The sequence below is a fragment of the Fistularia commersonii genome, chromosome 4 (genome assembly GCF_037954325.1).
Source record: "Fistularia commersonii isolate RoL2024-O1a breed Wild chromosome 4, RoL_Fcom_v1.0, whole genome shotgun sequence".
Taxonomy (NCBI): Eukaryota; Metazoa; Chordata; class Actinopteri; order Syngnathiformes; family Fistulariidae; genus Fistularia; species Fistularia commersonii.
The window spans coordinates 8,992,541-9,020,278 of record NC_141287.1 but is presented as its reverse complement, the minus strand read 5'-3'; the positions used below and the strand labels follow the sequence as shown (position 1 = coordinate 9,020,278).

The 27,738-nt window shown below is 39.7% G+C and overlaps 2 protein-coding genes across 2 annotated transcripts in view; one reads left to right on the top strand and one right to left on the bottom strand.

Moving 5' to 3' along the window:
• Nucleotides 1–148: 148 nt before the first annotated feature.
• Nucleotides 149–27,705, top strand: st6gal2a (ST6 beta-galactosamide alpha-2,6-sialyltranferase 2a). The gene is made up of 6 exons (XM_086145134.1): nt 149–252; nt 336–1,435; nt 7,289–7,386; nt 7,615–7,716; nt 13,027–13,201; nt 23,792–27,705. Exons 2-6 carry the CDS (start codon nt 436–438, stop codon nt 24,037–24,039), a joined length of 1,623 nt encoding a protein of 540 aa, XP_086001260.1. The 5' UTR covers nt 149–252; nt 336–435; the 3' UTR covers nt 24,040–27,705.
• Nucleotides 18,945–27,738, bottom strand: part of tmtops2b (teleost multiple tissue opsin 2b) — a 33,633-nt gene continuing 24,839 nt past the window's right edge. Inside the window, exon 4 of the mRNA XM_086145136.1 lies at nt 18,945–21,663. Coding sequence (XP_086001262.1) covers nt 21,448–21,663 — 216 coding nt within the window. The 3' untranslated portion in view covers nt 18,945–21,447. The remainder of the gene's footprint in view (nt 21,664–27,738) is intronic.

Sequence of the window (27,738 nt, the reverse complement as noted above, 5' to 3'; positions counted from 1 at the left end):
TTATTTGAAATAATGTAGTGGTCTTTACATTCGTAATGTGCTGTGTAATGCAGAGATAGAAATTTAATTCAGGTAAATTCATATTTGTGCCTTTTCTTATAGCATGATTGAATTGCTGCAAGTCCCCCGCAGCAATTCAACACTCCAGAGTGCCTCTCTCCTGACTCTACTCATGTGCATGATTTCTCTTCTCAGGGTTTTGCAACTTCCTGCTGTTCGCATGGATATGAAGAAATAGGATGATTAATTGAGGTTAGTGTGAATGGAAAACGTGCTTTCTGCTTCTTTCTTAGTCTAATCTGTAGTTTAATTATGTTTTTTTTTTCTTCATCCAGGGGCCCTCCAGCTGACCTCTGGGGCAAAGACCTGGCTGTGGTGTTTGTTGTTGGTGGGCCAGCTGAGCCGGTGTGTGTGTGTGTGTGTGTGTGAGAGGTCATGAAGTCCAGTATGAGGCAGTGGCGGAGGTTTGTGTTGGTGGGGATAATGGCTTGGGCTCTCCTCTTCCTTGCCCTCCTTTCTTATTTCCTGGATGTGCGAGTGGACGAGCCGCTGACCTCTGCTGGCTCCTTGCTCTCTCAGCACCCTGACACCCGGCGCCTAGCCTCAATACAGGCCTCCCATCAGCTGCATGCCGCCATGGGGTCCAAACCGGAGCCCGCGTCCGTTTTAACCACAACTTACCCCGGTGATGAACCCGAGTCGGAGCCTTCCACCGGCTCCGTGACCCCAGAGTCTAGCCTAGAGGTGAGCCACAGGCCTAACGGTGCACCGTATGCTGTTTATGGAAGCCACGAGACGAGCCACCAAGACTACCTAGACCCCCAGAGCCTGGCTGCCTGGTCCTCTTTTGGAACTGAAAATGTGGGCTCGCACTCAGACCTCGTGGTTAAGAGTCGTGAGAGAACTTCCCAGACCGTGGAATATCAGAACCTTAAAACACGCGACGATGGCGGGGAGGAAGGAGAGGAGGACGAGAGACAAAATGAAGAGGAAGAACAGGGGGACAGAATTAGGACTACAGCAGGCAGGCAGGCAGGTGGGGACTCCTCCGACCTGGAGGAATATTCCTTTTCCAAATCAGCGTCGGTCGTGAGGCGGCTGTGGCAGGGCCGCGTGTCTGCCGGCATGCTGAGCCCTCGCCTGCAGCGCGCCATGAAGGACTACGTGAGCGCCAACAAACACCATGTTCTCTACAAGGGCCATCGAAGAGCCGCCCTGAGTGCCAAGGAGCTGCTGTGTCAGATGAAAACTCAAGGACGGCTGAAGACAGTGGATGGCTCGGAGCAACCCTTTTCCTCGCTCGGCTGGGCCCGCCTCGTCCCGACCCTGCCCCTGGAGAAACTGTACGGGTGGAAGGACCGGAGCAGCTTCAAGACATGCGCCGTGGTAACTTCGGCCGGAGCCATCCTGAGCTCTGGACTCGGCAAGGAGATTGGTAAGCAGAGCCGCAGGGCTTTTCAAAGCTTCAAACTGCTCTTTTCCCAGTATTTGTCATGAGTCTACGATTCGTAAAGGTGAGAGGTACATTCCTAAGTGATGTAAAAGCACTCATACGTGTTCCGATCAGAACAGTTTCAAAGGATGAACTTTCTGTTGATATTTCTTGGCATGCCTGGAGTTACATTTCAGTATTTCCTTAGTAGTGTTCTACACCAGGGCCTGTTGGTGTTGCTGAAACTCAAGTGTTATCCCAAATCAATGAGAAGTAAGCTTGAGGTACCACTAAAAAAAGATGAATCAAGATATTTCTTATAATTCAGAAACATAACATATAAGTCTGTTTCCTCTAAAAATCACTCACTCACAGTTGTCGTTGCATCATAAAGACCAATGAAACAAAGGTCACAAAGGGTTACAGATGGCTAAAAGTAGAAAGTGACAGGGCAGTCTTCAATTTGCCACAAAGCGTTCTATGATCCCTTTAACCCCCTGGCTACAAAGCAATACACAACCTGTGTTTGGTAGCGCACGGCCCTGGCGGGATCCCTATTATGATGTTTGCTGTAGCTTGTGGAAAAATCCAGTTGAACCCCATTGAGTCATGTGGCCGATGAAGAATCTTCATACATAACTGTTTATATATTCAAACATGATTTATCTTTTCTTCATGTATTCCACTCAAGTCATAATGGCCCTCTAAAATTCAAAATTTCAAAGGTCATCAAATATCCATTTGAACTAATGCCTTGCACTAGTGCAGGTTCCTGTATGGCGTTTACTGATTAACTTATCAAGCTGATCGTAAGCGGAGGTTGAGTGCGTGCCTAATAGGCTTTATGTTTTAATGTGTGTGCTCTTGGTTTAGAGATTTTGGCAGCCATTTGGGAAGTGGGGAGAGTGTGAACTCAAGGACAGATGGCTCAGAAGAAAAAAAAAACACAACCCCCTCTGGCAACCAATCAGGATTCTTCGCATCACATATAGCTTCCTTCAATTTCATTGTGAATTCAGCTGCTCAGAGCAAATACTTGAAATAATATGAAGGGCTTTTGATTTATGCATTATGTGTCTCCTTTTTTATATTTCAATATGCTGACTGAGTGATAAACACTCTGACTGCCCTAGAAAACAATGTCCTAGAAGGAAAAGTAAACCACATAACTTTACCAGAACATCTATATCTGCACTTGTCATCTGTGAACATTTGGTCGCAGCGGAATAGATGGCGATTCTGTCAGCAGTCATCACCGCTGACGTCCCGTCACGCTTTGAAATGTTTCCCCGTAAGAAGAGTTGAAAACATGAGCATGTTCCCGGCTCAAGTTTCAGACAACTGAAATTTCGTCTGAAGACAATAAATAAGATGAGGGGCAATTAAATCATATCTCCAAGTTGTTTGTGGCGCTGCATGAACATTTCTTAACATAAACCTTTGACAGAAGCAGACTATTTTCAGAGGCAAATAAAACCGGAGCAGTTCTCAGCTGGGACTTCCAGGCCCCCTTTTTTTATTTTTTTTTATAACTCTGTAGGTGTTTTCCCATCTCTGACGCAGAATCATCCTCCATCTCTGTGCTTTGCTCCTGTCCATTAAAGTAAGGAAGAGAGCTCGCCTGTTTTGGCTCTGCACTTTAATCACTGTTTGCCTGTTTTGAACATACAAACGCTGAAAATAATTGCCCCTATTCCCTCAGAGTCATCCTCCAAATGGATTAAGCCGTCAAATAAAAAGAAAAACATTTTTCAGCGGGGTGAACCCATCCATATATCTGTGTCAAACAGCCGCCGTTTCTTCTTTTCAGTTCCAAGAGCTCTTTATGCAACGTCCAGACTCCTCAAATTAGATGGATGGGATGGAGCAGGCAAATTATTGAACAGCCTCACTAGGTTTTTAAAGCTTGATTTTTTTTTTTTTTTTTGCATTAATTATCCAGGAAATTGAAACTGTGATAGTTCCAGGCCATTTACATGGTCTGCCTGCTCCTGCTCTCCATCACCCCTCCACATCCGCGAACCGACGTCTGCACTGAATCGTTACCCAAGTATTAAATTTTTGTTAGAAATTACTTTGATACAATAAATAGTAATACTCATCGGATTAGAATGAGATAATCAGGCCAGTGATTGCTAAGCAGAATGTGAAGCCGCAACTGAGGTTTGAGTCGTATGTTTAATGTTTGGCTGCCACCATGTGGTCAACAGTAGGAACAGCATCCATTGCACGGAACAACAAAACACTGAATGGCGTCCAGGACCGTGGATCCAAATGAGATTCCAATAGGCTGTAAAATATAATGATAACCGATATATACAGATGTAGCATATTGATGTGATTATGTTCCAATTGGTAAGGGGGTTTAATACACTATTATTTAATGGTAGGAAAAAATCGTCCGTCTCTTAAATTGCATTGCATTTCATCACGTGTGTGTGTGTGTGTGTGTGTGTGTGTGTGTGTGTGTGTGTGTGTGTGTGTGTGTGTGTGTGTGTGTGTGTGTGTGTGTGTGTGTGTGTGTGTGTGTGTGTGTGTGTGTGTGTGTGTGTGTGTGTGTGTAAAGTTTTGTTCCCCAGAACAAAATAATGTCAAGTCAGTATTTTTCTCATTAATGATAAAGCAGCTTTATCACAGCTGTAATGAAGTACAATTTTTAGTGAGAATATAACAAGTCAAAATGAAATTGTATAAATTCTTGTCTGTAATAATAATCGCCATAAAAAGCAGAATCAGAGAATTGTAAGTAAATAAAGGTGAGAAGATGGAAATGATTGAAATGGAAGGTTTATGCCAATTTTTTTTTTAGAGAAAATAATCTAAAAAAGATGGTACAGCTTGTGGATTTGTGAGCTCTTCCTTTACCGAGTAACCTAAAATGAGTTTTCCCTGCTGAGAGTTCACAGATGAGACACCCCGCTGCTCCCTTCCCTTCACTATTCCTTCATAGCCGGGGGGCAAATTAAAAAACAGGTCTGTCACTGTTCACTGTCTGTCGATGAAGAAATACAATGTTTAGCATCAATAGAGAGAGAATTCAAATATGTTTCCCCTCAAAGTTTAGGCTTATTCAGGCTACCTTGAGAATTAGCAGAGGGGTTTGAAGTTAAAAATTCTGAATTGGTAGGTGTGGTGGAATCTGGCTTAAAGATTATGCAGCAGCTGTTTTTTAGAGCAGCCACAATTTTGATTAAATACAAAACATCTTTTACATACAGCTGGTTACAACCATAAACATCATAATCAGTAAAAACATTAAATAACAGTAACAATGGATTTAAACATGAGTGATTGAGCATCATCGTCCATTACAATAAAAATCATCAATATGAATCCGACATGATACAATGATGTACATATTAAAGGGCATGCTCATTTATACTACTTAATTTCCACAGAGTTGCAGGATCTATAATACTGCTCCATCTAAATTAAAAATGTATGACACAAATGTTTACTGTCCAAGTCCTGATTGAATTTTTTCTCTAATTAATTCCCACCATAGTTTTCACACTGACAAGAAAAAATCCTCTTGATATAGAAATAGCCGAAATCAAAAGAGAAACAATACGCAAGAAGAATAGAAAAACAAGAGAAAATATGTAATCAAATCACCCTAAAAATATGCCAAACATAGTTTGCAGTTAAATTACCTTAATTACTGACTTTAATTGTTTTTAGCATGTGAAAAAATATTTAAAAAGGACACTCAGTACTGCTCCCAAATGTTGCCTTTTACATTTGAGAAATAGGAATTAAAGTGATCTGATTATATTGAGGACAAACTTAATTTCTGAACCTAAGCTGATATTTTTATTTCCAAACAGACTTTTGTATATTGGGCTTATCGCTCAGTCCTAAGTCAATTCCGTCTATTATCAGTGAGTAATAACCCCTGCAGTTCTGTATTGTGATCATTGTAATTCTTGCCTCTAACAAGTACTGGATTTGAGATTGTCACTGAAAATTTAATTACTGAAAAAAAGATTAGATAAGATAAGATAAATGCAATTGTTTTAAAGCAGCAGTACAAATCTAAAGTCAATATGCTTACTTTCCATCACTGTGAGCCATGATGTGTGGGTCTTGCTGCCACACGTGTACTTGTGAATACTGAGTGGCGGTACAGCTTTCCAATGTTGGCAGTGATGAAGTAGAACCAGATCAGAAGCTGGAGGGTCATCCATTCTGGTGTCAGATCAACACAGGAGGATCTGGAATTGATGCATTGATCAACAAATGGGCAGATATTACAAGTTTGCAATTATTTCCAAAACCATTTATCAGACGGAGAGTTTCTTGTAGGTGGGAAGTGTGAAGGGCAAAATAGAAACCGAAAGAAACGATGTGCACGTGCAGAGATACGGACTATAGTGATTGGAAGAGAAGCTCTTTGTGTTTGCAGGCGTCCTTCAGGTACCCTCACTAACCACTAGAGAGCACATTGGTAATTCAGTGACAGATTTGTACACTGCTGTTGTTACTGTGCTTTTCTTTGGCCCTATCACACCTCAGACAGTACATTTGATGTTGGTTTGTTACTAATCTGCCAAAAAGGTGTGTATGTGTGTGCATGCATGACATTGCCTTTTCTCATCTGCAAATTAATAGACTGCATATTCTGAGTCACAGTTTCCCTTAAATATATTCATTTTCTGTCAGTTGCCTATTAAGACTTGGGACCTTGATGAGCCTTGATGTGTAAAAGCTCCTGGTTTGAAATTCATTTTATGGCTTATCAGAATATTGCTTTTCATGAAAATTTTGAAAAAAGGATAAATAATGCCACTAAGCTCTGGTGTTTTTTTTTATACGTGGATTTATATATTTAAAAAAATACCATGTATTAACTGGATGGTGTTCCAGAAAAAAAGGGTAAAATTCTATCGAATCAAACTCTGACAACCTGCAGTGAGAACCACAGAGAGAAATTAATGAAAATGTCTCCTACATGTTTAAAATTTATGAAAGTCAGCATATCATGACCAGCAGTTTGAAATATTTATGTCTGAGTATAATTTTCTAAATGTGAGCAAGCAGCAGTGACACAATGTTATTACGGTTTAATGAGATAAAGAAGGAGTGAGTTGGACACAAATGTCAGGCAAATATTTATCAAACACCAGAGACATCAGAGATGCGTCGAATCAGATTATTTCACTGAGCTTTACCTGTAGTCAAAGGTTGTCATGGCAATGCTTAGTTTTTACTGAGACTTGAGTTCAGTTAAAACAGCCTCTCAAACTGGCTTATTAATCAAAGCTTGATTGTTTAATTGTATCAATACTTGTTTGTTTGTCATAGATGTTGCAACAAAGCAAGTAAAACATCTCCACATTTAGTTTCCATACATAAAAGCTTGGATTTCCTTTCTCTTTGGAGTTCATTGATCGGCTCAGTGTTTCTTTTGTCACTGGAATGAAATGTGCTGTTTTTCCCATAAAGTTCTGTCGTGACGAAGAAGACTTATTTTCCAACATCCAGGGGCAGAATTGTGAAACTGCTAGCTTGTTAAATAGAAATCTTGGTGATCATTTAAACAAATGGACTAGTTGCAATAACCACTCATATTCATCTCTGGAGATTCCATAAAGGAATGGTTAAAAAAAGTGAATTTCATTTAATAGCATCTGAACTACATTTTTGAACTACGTTTTTTTCTTAATTCATGCTCCACCATGTTTCATTGAAATGGGCCTGGCAATTATTGCATAATACAGAAGAAAAACAAACAAATACATGAAATATTACATTCCCAAACCATTTGTTATTGAAATTATAACATACCTGGTCCTCCTATTGTACTTTATCTATATATGATTGCATTGATTCAGGTATTTTGCATTTGTCTTTCAGACTCTCATGATGCAGTTCTACGATTTAACGCTGCACCTACGGAGGGATATGAGAAGGACGTGGGAAACAAAACAACTATCCGCATCATCAACTCGCAGGTGAGCCAGCGTGCAGCCTGGCACCATGCATCATGAATAGAAAGGAGTATCTGACAGAGCTTTGCCTTTTGGGGTTGTTAATTGGGTTTATACAGAAACCACTCAACTGTTCAGTTATAGTTTAGCTTTTGAGCTGCCCTATTTTGACAAACTATTGCCCGTTAAATGGATGCCTGAATGCATTCAATTTTTTTTTTTTTTTCAACACAATACATTACCCCTCCACAGATCCTGGCAAATCCCAGACACCATTTCAACACCAGTTCTATTTATAAGAACGTTACTCTGGTGGCCTGGGACCCCGCGCCTTACGCAGTCAACTTACGCAAGGTAAGTTCCTCCGTTGCTCTCACCTCCGGCGACCAAAGATGAGCGTAAACCTGTCTCCCCCTCATCACCTCGCTCATCTTCCTTGTTATCTGTCCTCTCTCTTACTCCCACCTGTTTTTGCACAGCTCCTATTTGTCTTGACCCGTAATGAAAAAAAATTTAAATGGTGTTTTTTGCTATTCTCTTTTTTAATTGACAAGTCTGGGATGGCAACAAAAAAGAAATTAATTCTTGTGGAAGTATTTTCATTTGTGCAAGACGGCCTTATGTTATAATGTTTATATATTTGTTTTTAATCATGTTGCTCAATATTTCAGGATTTATTACCAGATTACCTATTGGTAATGTGAACTATAGGTAAAACTGAAAAAGATGATTTGGTGAAAAAGCTCTCATTAAATTCTAATAATTATTCAACAAAACTGAAAAAGGAAAATTTATTTTTTGCCAAACATAATGGAGAACATAAGAATGTGGCATCTTTATTTCTAAAGCAGCACAACTCTCAGAATCACTTTATTAAGGAATAGGATTATTTAGATCAATAAAGTATTTCTCTCCAGGTGGAGTACTACCGGACATTAAAAACTCCTAGCCAGCAGAGAGCTTGCATGACACAGAGAACAAAATGTCCTTGAAAGTTACGCGCTGTTGTGGGAATGATTTAAACATCCTTTGTTCTTATCATAAGTCCCAAGCCAAGGTGGGAGAAGTCGTCATGGCAGCAGTGTGCTTAGATAAAAACAATCAATGTTGTGGGTGAAGCAGAATTAAAGGATCAGAATCTGAAATCATTGCTGTCAATGTAAATACTGGATGTCAAGTGCTAGAAACTGACATCCCAGTTAGATTGTTGCTGAATGTTGATCTCCAGGAAAGAGCCAAAACCCTGAAAACCTTTTACATTTTTAATTACAAAATGCTGCTTGTGGGATTTGGGTGTTGCCCTTAGCCAAATTGTATGCTTGAAATTATTTGAAAATCATGCAGTGGAGTGTCAATAGCATACTGCAAAGGGGGAGGAGAAACCCTCAATGGGTATCATGTAAATGTCTGTTTGAACACTGTATGTCAGATAGAATTTATGCCTCTTTTAAAGTAAAGTACCTCTACTTGAGCTTTTTTGTTATTGTGCCTCAATTACATATTCCCAATAGTTGGAAAGAGTTTTTGAATCATAATGTACTGTTTCTCTAAAATGGCATGTAACCACAGCTACTTCAAAAATGACTTGTGCGAAGCTATTATCTCACACCTACTCACATTTAAAGGCAAGTTTTTAGTCTAAACTTTACTCTTAGACAGTTTACAATGACTGTGAATCAGACACAGTCTTTCACCATTTCAAGGCTATAATTAGATTCCATCAGCCTTTTGTTCCTACCAAGTAATGTTTTCCCTCTCCACCCGGTGGTGATACGTCGGAGAGTTGACATTGTACACGCTGGGCTGTTCTGCCCACAACTCCTCCCCCTGTTCTTCTCTCTGGACAATCCATACTGATCAGGACGTCCTTCAAAGTTCCCGTTCATTCATCCCACAAAGAAATATTGTGTCTGCCGCCAATACTGTTCTGATACTGTTACTGTTCTGATGATTGTTTGTCTGTTTACGGATTTTATTCGAGCTCATTTATTGGTTGTTGTTTGTGTTACATCCCTTTAAAGACTGAGAGACTTGCAATAATATCGAACACATTTGATATTGTCATAAGCCCAAGACTAGGAAAAGACTGATCTCAAACAGCTGATATTACCACCTGATATGTACCGAACAAGATGACGGGAGTACACCGCAACTCCAGTAACACTCCTCAAATTTTCTTATTTTCCTTAGTTTGTGACCATTAAAATCTTTTGGTGTAATCCCAGCATAAATCTCTCCTCAGATACTGTAATAGTTTGAGGGCAGACTGTGCAGCTGAGATGTTTGTTCTACATAATCGCATTTCATTCACTTACAGTTTTCACATTTTTTTTGTTTTGTTTCTAGGCCAACTGATGGAGCGCCAGCATTTTTGTTTGGCCCGACTGTAAAAGCACCTGCGAGAAAGAGTTGGAGTAAAACAGAAATATCTCAGGATGTCAGATGTAATGCCTGTAGAATACATAATCATTTGCGTTGAAGTTGAAAGGATTACTTGGCTAATCGGCTGATCCAGGGAGCTTTTAGTGTTGTAATCTGAATTTTTGGCCCACGGAATGTTTATACAAAACTGAGAGGTACTTCACTGTGTCAGTGCACAGTGTCAGTGCACAGTCTATAATTCTAATCTCCTTTCATGAAGAATTGAGGAGTTAAATCATTTTGCCTGCCATATCTGCAGTTTCAAAATGAAAGTGTCTTGTACACCACATGTAATTTCCGGTGTGACATAAATGTTAGGTAACAGGCAGTAACGGTATGCCTTGCAGGGCTTTCAGAGTAGGAGTGGGTTTTCATTTGTCTCTTTGACATAGCCAATTGTTGAGGACCAAACTTTCAATCCCTACTTACAGGTATTTGCAACAATATTGGGAGTAATTATGAAATGTGACTCCAGAGTCTCTCCATTATGACCAAGATTTTCTAGTCTCCTTATATAGTCATAATAGCTGACCTTCATTGCCAAGTATTGTTTTTGCTAAGAATGCACTTCACCAGCATGAAATGTAATTTTTACAATTCAAGCCTCTGGTGAAGCCAATTGAGCAATGTTCCTTTTATTTTCCAAGGTGATCCGAAGCATCATCCCGAGGACATTTTCCATAAATTCACAATAGAGGAGGTTGTCAATCACAGACAGTATTCCTGAATTTTACAATGTTGATTTGCATGATAGATTGATTTTTATCACAGATATACAATTTTTCCTCGGCGATTTAGATAGCAACATGCCGTTCTGTTTATTATTTGCCTCTGTGAAACCTTTGACCAATTTTTCTCACAGTGTTTGCACAATCACTCAAGAAGCTGTTATTCATCTGTTGTAAGGTGGTTCTCCTTGGAACACACAGCCCGTTATTTAGCAGGATCTATCTAGATTATCATACAAGCAAACAATACACCGCCCAGCGTCTTATTGTATTTCTATTTGGAACTATATACACATGGAACTGCATACATTATTTATCTTACAAAGTCACATGTCACAAATGTAAATAAAACATCGCACTCAAAATTGCTTCATGTGTTTTCGCTCTTGGTCCTTCAAATCATCATACTCACTGGCACTTAAGTTCGCTTTGCCATTCAATTTGAATCCCCGGCTCTCGTGAAAAAGAAACATTCCCAGCAGCAATTGACTGGTATGGTTTGGAGGATACTGAGAGTTTTTTTGCCAGCGATGAATGAATGCCCCTTCTGCCTGTCTGATCTGATAAAAGAACTCAAGTGAAGCAAACGGTCTTCAGAAGCACAAAAGCAGAGGAATGTGCTTTCTTTCACTTGATTCACTCACTATCTGTCTCGGTCATCTTTTCACCTTTCTTGCCCCCCTATCTACCCTAAATGCCCCCCCATCTACCCTAGGGTAGATAAGATTCTTTATCAGGCAGTGAGTAAATGAACAGTTTTAATTGTCACGTTGTCAAACATTGTTAAACTGTTTGTTATCAAATGAACAGTTTAAAATGTCACGTTTATTCAACTTAATCTACCCCTAGGTTAGATAGTGGGGCAGACAGTTTAGTTTTTTTCCCACTCAGCAAATTACTGAGGACATTTTAACGAATTACCTTTATGACCACATACTTTCTTTTAAAATATGATTGTTTTTATATTTACAACCCATTACTTCACATCCAACATGGCTACTTACATGTTCCTACTACCTTCAAAATATCTTGAGATTCTTTATCAGGCAGCGAACAGAGAAAATTAACAGTTTAATTGTCATGTTTATTCAACTGAATTATCCATAAATACACAATAGGTTTTATTTTTGTTCATTGGATTTATTAATGTCCTTTATCAAAATTGATACATTTATCAGCGGTCGGTTTCAGTTGCCTGAGAAAGAGGGGCCTCATCTGATGACTGTACTCGTATCTAGTGGTTGCTGCTAATCCCGATGATGATGATGATGATGATGATCATCATCATCATCATCATCTGAGCTGCTTTCAAGAGTTGCCTCCAGTCTCCTGATAGTCACGCCTAGAGAAACTCTTTACACCTGCTCTTCCTTTTGAGTTCCTCTGGGCAAAAGCGTGAAAAAAAAAATAAAGCCGCAGGGAAAGAGTATGCAATGTCCTGATGCCTCAGAACACTTGGCAGGTGCAGCTGCTGGTTCCTGGACTATGTAGAAAGCAACCCCAAAGCCAGATGATAAGAATAAGACTTCATATATTGAATTATACATTATATTCAAATTAGCCTCCCAATGCCCCTGATCTGATGACGACATGATGTGATTTCATATATCATATTTCCTCCAACATGTCCTACAGTCGTTCTTTCCGACCCAGATATCTTCTCCCCACACTGCTCTGTATGTGATGCAGCACTGGTACCTTTCTTCTTAAGATTAGCTATTCCAATTCATTAATTCATTAATTACTTGTGTGACTCAAAACAGAATATCACTAAATAATGTTTATAGTTACTTGTATTCCTGTTCATGTATAAGGTCAGTTGACATAATGTCTCCTAAGAGGATGCATTCATGTACCATCTCATATATTTATTAGTCTCCAGATGATTAGTACAAACCACAGAAGTACAGCAACGTGGAATATAAGAGTATGTCTTGAAATTTCGATTCTGTTCAGTCTGTAATATTCATGTGATATCTTATAAACTATACCTATTTCAGCTTTTTCTGCTTAGAGTTCAAATCATGGCACCTCCTCACTCTCCCTCATTCAATATAAAATCCATTGATAAGGCCAATAACATTGGGGAATTGAACTTCCATATTGGATCCCAAGTCTGCACTTGAGTCTACACTGCACTACCATCTTTCTCCGCAGAGAAGGTCATACATCCAAATGAATGAGCAATAACTAAAACCCATTTTTCACTGGAGGGGCTTGAACATGTTGGACATGCACTGCAATCTCTTTCCGCAGGAATCTGTCTTCCTCTGGTGACGGTGATATGGAATCCGATTGACCTGACTGCCATATTGATTTCATTCTGCAATTTGAAATGCTCGACACATGTTTAGCGGCGTGCGAGAGATGAAGCTTAGAGGACTCAGAATCCAATAAGAGTGTTGAAAAATTCTCAACGTGAATTTCTAGCTGTCTGTTTTGAGATATGAGGTATTAATCTTGCTTTCTTGCCCCCCCCCCCCCCCCCCCCCCCGTCTATCTCGCTCTTTTTCAGTGGTTTGTCAGTCCAGATTACAACCTGTTTGGTCCGTATGTTGAGCACCGCAAGTTCCAGCCTGACCAGCCCTTCTACATCCTTCACCCCAGCTACGTGTGGCAACTGTGGGATGTGATTCAGGGTAACACTCAGGAGAACATCCAGCCCAATCCTCCCTCATCTGGGTTCATTGGTGAGAACACACATGCAATATATGCGGGGTACATTGACTGCAGCATTTTTTTCCCTTCTCTCTTATCATGCCATTTCCTGGCTCATTCCTATAGACAATTTTGTGCCAATGCAGACATGCCTGCACACACGCACGCACACACAAACACAGATGAAATATTTATCAAAGCACATGTCCGCTTCAAGCCCAACTGACAACCTCTGCAGCATTTCAATTATTAGCGGACACAATATAATATTTGCATTGTAAAATGCCTTTCCCTTCCTTTTGTAAATAACACTGGGCATTCTAGTCCTGTTCTTGATCTACATCAACAATAGGATTAATCTTCAGCATCCTGTTTTAGTGTTAAACCTGACTTATTTTTGTTCCAATTTGACAGATAAAATATTTCTTCTATGTAATCCGTGCTTGCATAGCAGAAACAGAGGTGCATCCTAGTCCCTCCTTTCTCATACCAGGGGACTGATTTGGCTGATCAGTTCTCACCCAGTCAGTATCATGCTTGCAGAAAATGCAAAATAATGAAGATGTAATCATTAGAGGTTAGTTAACCATTTTGACTCAATGCTCCCTATTCAGATGGCACACTGAATGGAAACATGGAGACACATGGGACTAATCTTGTGAGATAATGCAGATTTCTACAGACCAGATGTTTGGAAGTCATAATATTCCAGAATGCTGTCTGTTCCCGAATGAGGTCCCGAATGAGGGAAAAAGGAAATGTGACAGAAATGATCATGGACCATAAAAAAGGAATGATCAGTGGATGCAGTTATTCTCTTCAACAGGGAATCAATCATAGTCTTCTTCAATGTCCCTGGTGTTTACATGAGCTGTAGGTTTAAATAGAACCCCAATGATAAACATGTAATGCAGAAAGAGTCATATTCTCTGAGAAACTAAGGCAGGAGTCAACAAGTGGACTTTAATGGAGCCATGACCTCAATCAGGGGTGGACAAACTCGTGGACTCTCAGGTCACAGTAGGTTAAAATAATTGACAGAGGAACAGATGGATAGAGTGTATGTGTGCACTAATATAAATGACATAGATAGAATAGGAGTCCATATAAAGGCCATTACACAAAATGACTTGGCCCTTCATCAAAACATGAACACTATATGCAGGGCTTATTGTACAAATAATTTTTCACATGCAATGATTTGTAACATCATTGAGAAAGTCATATTGAGTTTAAGGGGGAATGGTGTTGTTCTCCCTTTTTTACCAGTGCATCAAAGCCTGGAGTTAGTTTTGTTGGGGCAATTCTTGGCGTTCGTGATGTTCAATGTCTCCTCACATATGTAGGGGGAGCCTCACAACGTCACCATGTTATGTGCCGTCATTAAGAGGTCAAGAAACATGGCTAATCGCTAATTTGAATGCTGGTGTAAAACTTTCCTTGGTTGTCATGGTTCTCAGGAGTTTTTCGGGTGGTTCCACTTTGTCAATTGAGTTGGCACATCTCAACGCACCACTGCTGCCCATGGCAGGCAATCAGTGTGGACTTAATTGTCCCACCAGTTGCCAGATAGTCTTCTTTCCCTTCCTTGTGGACAAGTTGCCTTGTTTACCACGGGAGATCTCCTGGAACTGACCCTGCCTATTTCAGTGCTCTCTTGTCGGATATCAGGAGGCCTCCACGCTCCCTGGACAGGCTTCACGAGGCTCTGTGCCCCCTTGCCGGACTTGAGGAGCCCTGTGCTCTCTTGCCGGGCTTCAGGAGCCTCTACACTCTCTCTCTGTTCTTCAGGAGCCTACTCACCCTTGCCCGATTTCAGGAACCTCCGCGCTCTCTTGCTGGGCCTCAGGAGCCTCTGAGCCTCCCTGTCTTCCCAGCACCAACCTTGTCTGTCTCCGATTCCCCTGCTTCATTTGCATTCTGCTATTAAAATCTTTCCAACTTCTTATTTCTTCACTACAGAGCCTCAGTAAAGTCTTTGAATTCTTTTTCTGTTGGTGTAGAGCAGGGGTGAGGAACCTTTTTGACTGGGAGAGCCATAAAAGCCAAATATTTCTAAATATATTTAATTGAAAGCCGTATAGTATTTTTAACGTATAATAAATTATACATGTCTTACTTTTAATGCGACCTCTGGTGCTGCATGGTTTTTGTTCAAAGTGCCGCTTTATATTTGACCGGCTCATCGATGCAATTTTATCATTGCATTTTTGATTTACCGCAGATCCTCCTCTCTCCACAAATGCAAATTCCTCTGTCCACGCAGCCTGGAGCGCACGGTATCGGTATCTTCGTCTTTTTTTCTTTTCGCCATCTTTTCCGTTACAAGGGTTGAAGCGGAAAAAACTAGTTGGCTATCTGTTAAAATTGATTTCTTCACCCGGACGTGCTCGGAAGTCATTGGCTCCCGTCCCGAGCCACGGGTGACCCATGAAATGTATCCTCAAAACTAATTTCTGTTTACTTTAAAATGACACAGTATTGGGAAGAAATATCACAAGTATTTTGAAAACAGTTCCAAACTGATTTTTTTTTTTTTTTTTTTCCCCAACTCAAAATTGTCTTGGGGCCATATGCCTTCACCAGAAGAGCCATATATGGCTTGTGAGCCATAGGTTTCTGACCGCTGATGTAGAGTCAAGGTGAAAACATTTTTGCTGAGTCTATAAATTAGCCGTCAACCTCTGAATTGTGGCTGCCTGTTTTTGTGGTGAGTGCCTACAAGCATACTTAACATGCTTCGTGACTAAGTGCTATTGTATCATTTGAAAACTGCAACAGTTTCTTGGCATGTCAGGCATACAGTTGTTGATTGGACTTCAGTGAAAAAATATTTAGTTAAACACTCACTGTCCACTTTTCCGTGATCCGTTAATTTCCCCAGAAGGGTTCAAAGGGTTAGGTGGAAAAAAATAATGACATAGAGAGAAATAGGGCACACTCAAACAAAGGTCTGTGTATGAGGAGTGCGCCATCTATTCGGGGAACACAGGTATTTCAGGGAAAACTTGAATTAAATGAGTTTTAGTTATAATGAAATTTCAAGTTCATCGGGCCGGATTAAAAAGCCCAGCGGGCAGTAAATGGCCCTTGGGCCATAGTTTGCCGATGCCTGACCTAGAACATCCTGCCGCTTTCTTCTGTTGTCAGGTCGGGAAACACTTAGATAAGCAATAAAGAATATGGACAGAATTATCTGCACCGCATCAAACATTATAGGCTATAAAGCACTCGCGCTGAACAACATATGTAGACAGAGCACACCACTGGCTGAGCTATCGAGAGATCTCTAATGCCCCCCCCCCCTTCCAGGTTGTTCAATGCAGAAAAGGTCACCTTGATTACAGCGACTTACCCAAGTAAGTCGTGGCTACGATCAAAGAAGATATAACTACTTTTAAGCTACAGTATATAACACTGCTGTATCTCCTTGTACAGTCTTTCTCAGGCACAGAGTATTCAGATTATATGTTTTTTAAATTTGCTTTATTTGAAATGAAATAATGAAGAAGTTCCACCATTTTGCATCACATATTTTAACCACATTTTTTTTTCCAACAATGGCTTTGCTTTCTTTCATATCCATGATGGGTGACAAAAGCAGTCTTGGTGAGGAAATACTCAAGGGGGCTGACTGTAGGATAAGCAGCAGTGTTACTTTTCCTGTGTCTTTTGGTGGAACCAAAAACAATTTTTTTTTAGAACTGGTGAATAATTTGCATTTTATTTTTTTTCCATCAATCCATTATCCATGGGTACCCAGGACCACAGACCGACAACCATTCACCCTCTGGTCAATTTTCCCAGTTAACCTGCTCTATGTTTTTGGACGATGTGGGGAAGAAACCCAGAGGAAACCCACGCAGACAAGGCAAAGTACAAACCCAACAAGGAAAGGTCGCCTGTCTGAATCAAACCACATACTATAATTATGAGATGTATAAGGGGGCTGAAGATAACTTTGTTCGAAGATCATGTCTTTGTGCACTATTTTTTTGGCTCATCCAAAAAACGAACAAACAACCCAAGGTTCTTGTTATCCTCTGTGTTTAGTTTATAGAAGATTCTTAATTAAATTGTTAAGAAACAGACCTGAACACAGATTCCAGGGATATTCCTGGATAAATTTAATTATAATTCTGTGAGCTAATGTTATAAGCATCACTTCTATATGTTCCAGCCTCGTGCCAGAGGAATCTTCTACGGTTGATATTTGCACACAAAGCCGAACCAACAATCCCGACTCTTTCGTTATGGCACATATTTTCTTTTTAGAGATCATAGAGGGTTTTGTTTTCTCCTCTTTCACAACCCTGTCAATCCAAGATGTCAAAATTACCCTCAATCCTTGGTGTAGTGCAGTTGTGCACTACAATGTGAGTGGGTTAAAAATAATAAAAAGATCAGTTATCATATTGCGGTCAGTCAGTAAAAAAAGGTATTGCAGAAGTTATCAAATATGTGCTGTAGTTCAATGGCAAAACATGTTAGACACTTGGATGTTTGCTGTCTTTAGGCGCAGTGCAAGTTTTTTATTTATTGATCCAGTTGCATTCCTATCTGAAAAGTTATCAACCTCAAGCTCTTTCATCTTGTTTTATTTGCTGCCTGGGGGGTTAATAGTTTGTGCTCAAAGTCGGATCTGTATCTCAACATTCCACCATCCTCCAGACCTCCCTTAGTGGATCCATTGGGCAAAATCTCCCACTGAGCAAGTGAAAAGTACAGTTGTGTACCACACAGAGTTGCTAAATGTTTCCGAATTGATGCTTAATATAGATAAGTAAGGACTTTTGCCTTATAGATCGAATTGTTATTATTTTAGTGGCGTGCATTTTAATGAATTTGCAACTTTTGTGGCCTTAAGAACCCAGCGCATTCAAATAAGTTTAACATGGCGTGATAGGTGAAAAGTGCACGGTCTCTAAATTCCAAGTATGCTTCGGGCATAAATGAATTAACTATTCACGTGTCATTTACCATTCCTCTTGAAATCCATCTTTCCTGGCACCTGCACACTTTGGTATTTAAATGATGGATTTGTCAAGTTTGAAAAAGTTGTACTAGAAGCTTTAAGTTTTACTCTTTGCTCTGGAGAATTCCCTATTCTCCTTTTGTCTGTGGATGTTCTCAGTCATCCAGATCATGGTGAATTCTTGTTGATTCTTGCATATGTGCAAGTTACCGGGGTAACTACAACATATAACGCCGTACTGGGATCGATACCGAGACAGATTTGCACACACAGATCTGCACCTTCCAAACAAAAAGGAAAGATCCACCACCAGAACCAGCCCTGGTAACTTACACATGCGACTCAGTCCGTGATCCGACAGGTTTCACTCTTTTGTTTCACATTTAGAGCAGTCTGGCTTTACCTTTTCACATTCCAAACCAGGTAATTCCCAAAAGTTGATCATTTGTCCCCACCTGATGACACCGTCATTAGCAAAATAGAAAACCCTATGACCTAGTTTCTGCAAATCAACTCTTGCATTGACATAGCAAGCCACCATGATGTTGACCCCCCTGAAAACCCTGGCGGGTCTATTCAGAAACTCCTCACAGGTCATTAGAACAGAAGAAGCCTCTCTGATGAGGGGTGAAACATCTTCAAGTGAAGAAATTCAAGTCCAGTTGCTACGACAAGAAGTATTCTACCTTCTCTTCCCTCTGGATTATAACCTCTTCTATAGTATTTAGGTTTGCTGGGTCAGTGGCAGCACCTAGTTGCTAACCGGATGGTTACTATTGGAATGGGACCGTTGAAAAAAGATCATACTGGAAGCAGCATCTAATCTTTAATGGAAAACCATGAAAGTTTCATCACACAGTAGACATATTAACTGAGAAAAGGGGGGTTAACAGAATATTTTTCAGCTGCTCCTTTTTTACCTTGAACCATTTCAGCAATCCTAACAATGTGACCTTGTTAAAAGTTTAAAAACAAATTCTGCTTCTCTTGATCTTTGCTTCAATCACTTTGTGCAAAAATCAGGAGAGGAACAGTGTCACCTCATTTTTATAACACAGCACCCATAAATAATCAGCATGTCACGCAAGGTGGAGGACAGAATCCTTTTCAATAGGGAACAGTGGCAAAAATTAAATTGAAGAATGCACTTTGTTAACTCTGGTATGATGGGCTTTCTGATGATAAAACTAAAATCATGAACCTAATACGCAGTTCACAATTCTGGAGTACCCACGGGATCTTGTCCATGCACTGACGTCCATCATGTTTTTAACTTAAGTGTTTTTATTTTATTTGACAATACAGAGCTAGGCAACTTTTTTATCAAATGTGTTTAAACTCCAAGGGACAAACACCCACATTAAACTTATAAAGCATAAAATAAAGCAAATTGTGCCTTTTAATGTAGCTGCTTATACCTTTAGCAGGGAAATCAGACACAATGTTATGCAGTTCATTGTATTCTGATATTTTACCTGCAGAGAAAAGGAAATATGCTAGTTTTGCCCTATGACAATGGATATTCTTCGACACATCAATTTTATTGGTAAACTTGATTTTTGAAGACAAAAGGCAGCTCGGAATTCTCATACTGATATTAATGAGGGGGGCAAAACAAAGCAACATATTTGTGTAAAGCTTCAAGGAGATCTCGAGAATGTGAGCCTCATGTACAGCTCACCAACTCTTCACAAGTTTACAACTGCACAGCCTTTCAATTGACAAGATCAGACATAATGTCCCATATGATTAAAACAACAACTACCACTACTAGAAGTAATGATGATTAGGTAACAAATAGTTGTATTATTTTATACCTTATTGCACATTCACAGACGTAATACTATTTTACTTATGAATGAAATACATATAGTAAAACAAAACCAGGCATTCAGAATGAACACGATGAATGTGGAGCCTTGCACTGCACCACCTGATACTTTGGATAGACTTTCTTGGGTGTTTGGGGACAAAACAGGAGTTTTTCCTGTGATTTTTTTTTTTCAGGCATGGGTATTCACATCAGCCAGATCAAAAGCTGCTGTGCCCTTAAATCAAGACATTTTGAAAATAAAGTAATGACGCTAAATTTATCATAGGTAAAATACAATGTTGGACAAGGTTCACATAATCATAACTGTATACAGCAGTAATTATACTCCAGCCAGAGAGCCATGAGAATGAAAGTCAAATTGCATTTATTGAGCTGAAAGAAGAATTGAGCCAAGACTGTTGCACGGTATCTTGTTTTTATGTGGACTGAGTCAGCCGCTTAAATAGATTCCAGTTATTCAATTTCTTTCTTAATCCTCTGCTTTGGATATTTGTTTGTTTAATCAGAAATGTTTTTTTATACTGAAAATCAGCTTTTTGTTCGTTTTCACAGTAGCAGTGCTTAACCCTGCCACAGGCTAACAGTCGTGACCAAAGAAACACAGATAACTTATTTTTGAGTATAATGAAACCACACTTTAAAGCAGTTTTTGCAGTCCGTTATTTCAACTATTCACATTGCGTTGACATTTTACACTGTTAAGTGCTTCACCCGTAATAACAAGCCATCATGCTTGTTTGGAAAACATGGCCATGATTTGAACAGAAGCATGACATTGGAACCAAACTATTCAAATGCTGTTAAAACAAAATATGTTCCTTTTGTTTAGAATATTAATAAAGGGTTTAAATTCGGGGGGGGGAGGGGGGGGGTCACAGTGTCAACTAGGTTTCTGATCAATTGATCAAGGGCTGCTTTTATTGTTTTCTCCATATTCTTGTTCAGATAAATGATACTACCCTAATAGTCTAGGACATTTCAGTAAAATAATGTGTGATCTTTGCTGCGTTGCACTGAGCTATTACCTCTGGAATGATGAAGGCTGTGAGGCAGACTGTATCACCTGACATTAGAGCTTGACAGCTATAAAATAATGCTATTGCGGCTGAGCAGGAGTAAATCTGCGCACTCTGACGTTCACTATTACTTAGCAACATTTTAATGGCAATGGTTTAGAATTGGAATGTTCAACAATCACATGTAGGTGTGATGTTCTGGTGCCCTTATACACTAGATCATACTGTAAATGTGATGGTTCTATATATTTTCCACATTTAACATACATAAAACTGTAAACTCATGGAACACAAATTGAATCTTTTTCTTTAAAACCAAAACTAACAGGTCAAGTACGTACATTTATTTTCTTTGAATTTTTCTGTCCATATTACATGATAGCCCACAGCAAAGAATCTCTTTCCCGCTGATCTTTCCCAGCCCTCTGTCTGGTCACATTGATAATATTCCAGTCATGTCATGACCTCGGGAGGGGTAGTCAGGTTGGGGGCTGCAGCACTGCCGCACTGTTTGAGGGCGTCCGTGGAGATCTGGGCAGTGCACGCCACCGTGTTGCTGGAAACTCTGTGGTTTAGCTGAATGACTGTGGTCTTGGAAGGCATGGAGGTGTTGCAGTTCTGCGCTGACCAGTGATCACAGTGAAACAGAATCAGGAAACACCTGTAGAACTAAGAGGAGAAGAAAGGGTGAATGTATGCACTTCCCCGAGGCCAAGATTGATTTTGTTTTCTAAAGAGCAGTTTGGAGACCTATTTGGAGTTCGACCGGGCAAATAAAACCTTAATGCTCATGGTCTCAGTGTTAACGGATAGAACCACTTGAGAGGAGAAACACTGACCTGCTGAACCGAGTGGGTGGCTTTTAATGCCCATAGTGCTCTGCTTGACCTAAAAAGTATTTTAACACATTACGTTGAAAGCTGCTCTCCAGAAAGTAAGTGCTGCCTGAAAAATGAGTACTTGTTTTCTTTTATAGGATACTGTGAGGGAATGAGTCATAGTGCCATTTTCCTTAACTGTTGTTCCTTTGCTTCAATTTTTTTTTCTTTTCTCTTTAGATAAAGAATATTTTGATTTTTGGGGGGTATTTTGTCATTATGCACTCTTCTGATGTTATACTGCTGGTGCAGATGTCAACTTGAAAAACAAAATCAAATTATGAGAAAATTAGAATAATGGAAACATGCATATGTTTTTTGATATATCACAGCTTCTCACTGGATTTTTGGAAGATCTTCACAGAATGTATGGCAAGATATAGTGTGTGTCGCTAACTATTTTTTTGTCATTATTTATATGTTGAGAATGGGTGTGAATATGTGTGCTAAAGGTAATTCAAGTATAACATTCGCAGCCAACTGGCTCACAAAAACACAAAGAGCAAATAAGCACAACAGGAGGTGTGGATGCAGGTTGTGAGCAGAATAACAATTATCAGAGGAAAGAAATGATAAACAGAAATCTGCAGCGAGGTACAAAGCAATGTAGACTGAAAACAGAGTGTTACAAAATGTATGAGGGTGTTCATAGTGCTTGCAATACAACTGTGTGTAAAATGAGCAGAGCCTGCTGAGGCAGGCAAACTCGTCTTCATAGATTATGTATTCAGGTCTTTTTTTTTTTTATCAGAAGGCTTTTACTGAGCAGTCCTGTCTGTTTTTTTTTTTTTTTTCCAACAGAAGAATTTACACATTTAAATTTGTAATCTCCTTTCCACATTGAACTGACTGATTCTATGTCCAATGCACATGTTGAGAGGAGTTATTGTCTGTTCACCCCAGATTCTCTCATTTGGGGTAATTTTAATCAGTATGGAGGGTAGTTGTTAAATTGCAAGACCACTGACAACGATTAAAAAATTGATTAGAAATGATCATCTGTAGAAAGCAGTCCCACAAAATCATGCGGTTTGGCTCAGATTTCCTGACCTGAAAACCCACTGTTATTTTCACTGGAGCATGAAAGCTGTGGTTGCAGTCGCTAACTGCATTTAAAGAAGCTGTGATCAATATTTTCAAATTAATTATGGATTACATGACTTCTTGCTAATATGTTGCTCATTCTGATGAACCAACTTCTCATCATTTTCTCATCAGCTTTCCTGACATGTTCAAGTATGCAGTTAATTAGGGCTTCATGTTATGTGTTTTTTCAGCCAATATGAGCCACGGATACCCAGAGCGGGGCTGCAATTAATGCTTTTAATTGCTGATGTGTTTCTGGTAGTTTGCTGGATTTAGTTTTCTAATTTTGCAGCACTGCCTCAGTTTTACAGCCTGCAGGTTTTCTGCTCTAAAACATGTCTTGAACTTGATAAAATAAACAAATAATCCAAAATGTTGCTTCAAGTACCTTAAGACAACACACACGGACAAAGACAAAGGCTTGCCTTTTGTCTTTGCTACTATGTCTGCACAATCTCTTTAGATTAGATTTACTAGTAATCCTTTTATCCGTGTTACCAGCCATGCTGTACTGTTGTCATTTTTATGCTGGACCTCCTTCATATCATTTCTGATGCCATGTGTTGGTTCTGATAATGCCATAAAGGATGCTGCAGCACATCGAAGTGTTTCTATGTCATCTTAAAACTTTCTCCTGCCAAAGTCTTGGGGTATGAATACAATTTTTCACTTTGAGCAGTGCAAAAAAAAAAAAAAAGTTTATCAAGGTGTCAGTTTTACCAGTCAAAAGACTCTGTGTAAAGTCTATGGCTAATTCCATACTAATCCAATGGTTTGAAGCAAGTACTTCTAATATCAGAATCTGATTTAGCCTCTCTGTGATGGAATTGCAGGAATCCTCCTGATGATGGCGCTGTGCGAGCAAGTGCACGTGTACGAGTACATCCCCTCCATGAGGCAGACTGACCTGTGTCACTACCACGAGCGTTATTACGATGCTGCCTGTACACTGGGTGCCTATCATCCTCTCCTGTATGAGAAAAGCCTGATTCAGCGGATCAATACCGGCCCGGAGAGCGACCTCAGGAGGAAGGGCCGGGTTACCCTCCCCGGATTCAACACTGTCAACTGTGACATCTGAGCAATGAAACCTGAGAACTCTGGGCCCAAACACACACATCTCCGGCCTAGTCTGGCTCAGTAAGGGTGCGGTGCAATAAAGCTACAGGAGACATGGAGGCTGGAGCTTACCAGTTTCAGATGAGACCGATGAAGGACCTAAGCCATAACCCTTTAGGGAGGGATAAACATGTAGGCTACTGTAAGAGCTTGTTTTCATCAAGACATTTTTTCAGACCAGAGGCTGCCAGGAAGTGTCTCTAAGATGAAAAAGACATATCTCTCTGCTTTAGCTGAGCCACGTTAGCTGTGGAGCTGACTAGCGTAGCAACAGATATGTGTTTTTAGACAGGTGAGCGCTCAATATTTGGGCGTGTCATTGGTGTAAATTCCGTGTCTTTCAATAGTTTGAGTGGGGTTTCCCCTCAGAGGAAATGCCACTATAACAGTCTAACTTCTTTTTTTACTTGCCCAAAGGGTTATGAAAAAGCAAGGATATCATCCTTGCTGAATGTCAAGAGTGCAAAACACTTATGTATACATACACGTACACAACACACACAGGAAGTGTAGAGTGTGCAATGTAATAGGAACATTTCACTTTTTCAAACGGATGTCTCGAGTTACCTGATACAGGAAGAGCTAGGCGTTGACGCAAGATTTCAAAGGGGCCAAAGTGTGTTGCCTATTGTTTGACCCCAGAGACTTCCATTGAAAAGGAAGCCGCTTTAAACGGAAGTTGGAAGGTCTACAGGAGTAGCAAGATCAAGTTCCATTACCACTTTTACAATAATTCCAGGGCTAAAGTGGATCTTAGCGGCTGAAGTGGAAATACGCACAAGTCCCATGTTTTTTTTTTGTTTTGTTTTGTTTTGTTTTTGGCATCATGTGCCACTGAGCAGCTTTTCATACAAATGAATGGAGGCCTTCAATACTGTTTCCAGATTCTTTTCCACATCCATGGTGTTCCTCTCACATCTCTGTGGCAGGTGGCCCTGTTAGGGGTTCCTTCTACACCTTCTCGGGGAAAACAGATGGCCTGCTTTCAGTTGTGTTGCAGGATTTATTTCACACTCCTGATGTGGCAATGGGTTATATGAATTAAATCTCCTGTGCATGAAAAACACAACCAGAAGGGTTTCACTTATTTTTCACACATGTAGGATACTTATTCTTTTATTGTCAAGTTATTACCTTTTCTCTTTTCATAGGATGGCATCAATTGTCTTTTTTTTTTTAATTCATCTCACATGCAGTAAGAGTTCTTATCTGAGGGTGCATTCAAATGAGTGTAAATTTGGCCAAATGGAGATCTGAAGCACAGGTTCGAAGAAAATCCAGAACCTTGTGCCTCGCGGTGCAGTGAACGCACTCTTGGGTTGCCTTGTGACTGTTCAGATACATGCAGTTCGACCTGTGGCTTGGCTGCAGTGCTAGAGAATTTAATTTGCCAATAGATGTGTGGAGAGGGTGATCTGTATCAGGGGGTCTCATCTCTGCCTCAGTAACCACCTGCCCCTGTCTGCTCACTCTTAAATGAATGTAATTTTTATCACTGCATGTTCAGGCTCAAGTCCCCTTTCGCTCTTCCCCAGCCACCCACCCCTGAAGCTCGGCACTATATGCTCCACATACATTTAGTGCATTGCAATTATTTTCTTGTCGCGGAGTCTTGCGAACCCTGTGTACAACAAATATAAATCTCATACCAGCAGAATCCTCCAACAGCGTGTGTCCATCCCACAGTACAAAGTGAAGATGATCATAAAGGAGGAATGTGAAACAATAATGCCATCAGATTTGTGTTGTCTCCAACTAATGTAATTTTTATCTTCACGCTGAGTCTGTGGCACATCTGCAGTGAGCTCCAGAGGTATTTGATTACTGTGGGGAGATGTGTGGGATGTTTATTTTGTCTGCAGATGTGCAGAAAAATCTTGCCTATAAAAGATTTTTACGGTTAAGTGTGCTATTTGTACAAAATGTTCTTGAGCCACAGGTTTTGGATTGTTGTAAGATGTGAAATATGTCTAGAAGGTTACTTTGAGATGTACTTTTCTGAAGATGGCTCCATGGTAATAGCATCCATAGTACTTTGATGATTCTGAGATTTAGTTAAGTTATTACTGAAGCAGACTGGGTAACAATCGAGGCTCGTAATTTCCAGTGCTAATACCAAAACTAAGCTTATAACAAAATATTTAAGAAAAACAGAACATACATATAGTGTGTGAGTCATTCTTGAATTCTATTAACAGTAGCAAGATTATGGTGAAATTAATTTTTGATACTTATCTGGCAGGATCGACTAAAGAAACAACAAAGACTTTGTCAAACACTTTATAGATGAAACAACAAAATGGGACTGGTTATTTTTTTTCCCTGAGTCAGTTGATTAAATACATACAAAGTAAGCTACTTTGTTATGCTATTATTTACTAAAAAAATAAAACAACTACCCTTATTTGCATTATTCCCCATTTTAGTCATATTTTAGTGTAATGTACATATTGCCCTGCCCTACTTGAGAAATTCTGATACACAGTTGTTTCAAAATTGTTTCGCAACAATGGCTTATTATGTTTCGGGAAAAGGAACCAGGATAAGTCTTCGACTGTGAACAGAGATCGGTAAAGTTTATATGAAATTGAAAGTCATTTTCGATGTGTGGGGAAGTTCAGCGTTCATTTGCCAGTCATGCAGGTTTATGTCTCTGCTGTAGCTTTTATGTTTCTTTGTAGCTCAAACGGATCAGATGCAGATGTTCTATTGCTTGTGATTGTAACACACTGAAGGTGCAGAACCGTGAATATATTGTACATGTGCGTGTATTTCTAATAACTGATTACTTTCTTGTGCACAGAGCATGCAAACCAGGATCAGGGCTATGAGTCTTAAAACTGTCTGTGCTGTACTGTGCTGCCAGTAGACACCATTGTCATTAATGTTGTGAAAGGCAATAGTGGTACAGGATTTTTTTTTTCCAGATGTTTTCTGCAGATTTTAATGCATGCTTGCATTACAGGGAAATCTCATCAGGCTGCAGTGCAGCTAATAGATATCCCCTGGGAGCACTTCATTAAGTGCAATGCCTTTTGGCAACTTCATGTTTGCATAATATTGTTGTGCCATATTCCATTTTCAGTGTGGTGAGGACTACGAGTGATTGCAAGACTTCAAAGGTGCTGTTGCCTATCCCTTAACCATTCAAAACGTTAAATTCCTTTTGAATAAGTCGATTTCACTGTCAGTATTAAACACAGGACATTGTGCTTTAGCTTGACTGTAATTTGATCAGTGGTAAAGTTCTGGGATCAAAATAATAATCAGATACAATGTCCTTTAGATTTTGACCTCACATTTACTTAAGACCTATTTTTATGTCTTTTTTTATTATGTATTTGGGAAATGCTGCACTACACTGCCTCTGAATAATTCTTAACTTTTCAGTTGTATTTCCTACATTTTCCTCCTGCAGTATTCCTCGAGAAAATGAAGCGTCCATGATTGAAAACCGAAAGAGCGAAACTCCACTTTTGCTCCAAACAGCCTTAGGGGTGTTGTTGTTGACTTTGGTTAGTAAATTCTTCTCTTCTTACACTTGAATTGATATTTAAATAGACCATTTGTATTATTTCTGCAGTTGTATTTGTCTTTTTTACTGTGTAAATAAAGCTGTATAAGTTCAAGTCCCTTGGTTTTTATAACGTGATAGATTCAT

Coding starts and splice junctions, on each gene's coding strand:
- st6gal2a (XM_086145134.1), top strand. CDS start 436: ATGAAGTCCAGTATGAGGCAGTGGCGGAGGTTTGTGTTGGTGGGGATA. Junction 7,387..7,614: donor TCCGCATCATCAACTCGCAG/GTGAGCCAGCGT, acceptor ACCCCTCCACAG/ATCCTGGCAAATCCCAGACA. Junction 7,717..13,026: donor ACGCAGTCAACTTACGCAAG/GTAAGTTCCTCC, acceptor GCTCTTTTTCAG/TGGTTTGTCAGTCCAGATTA.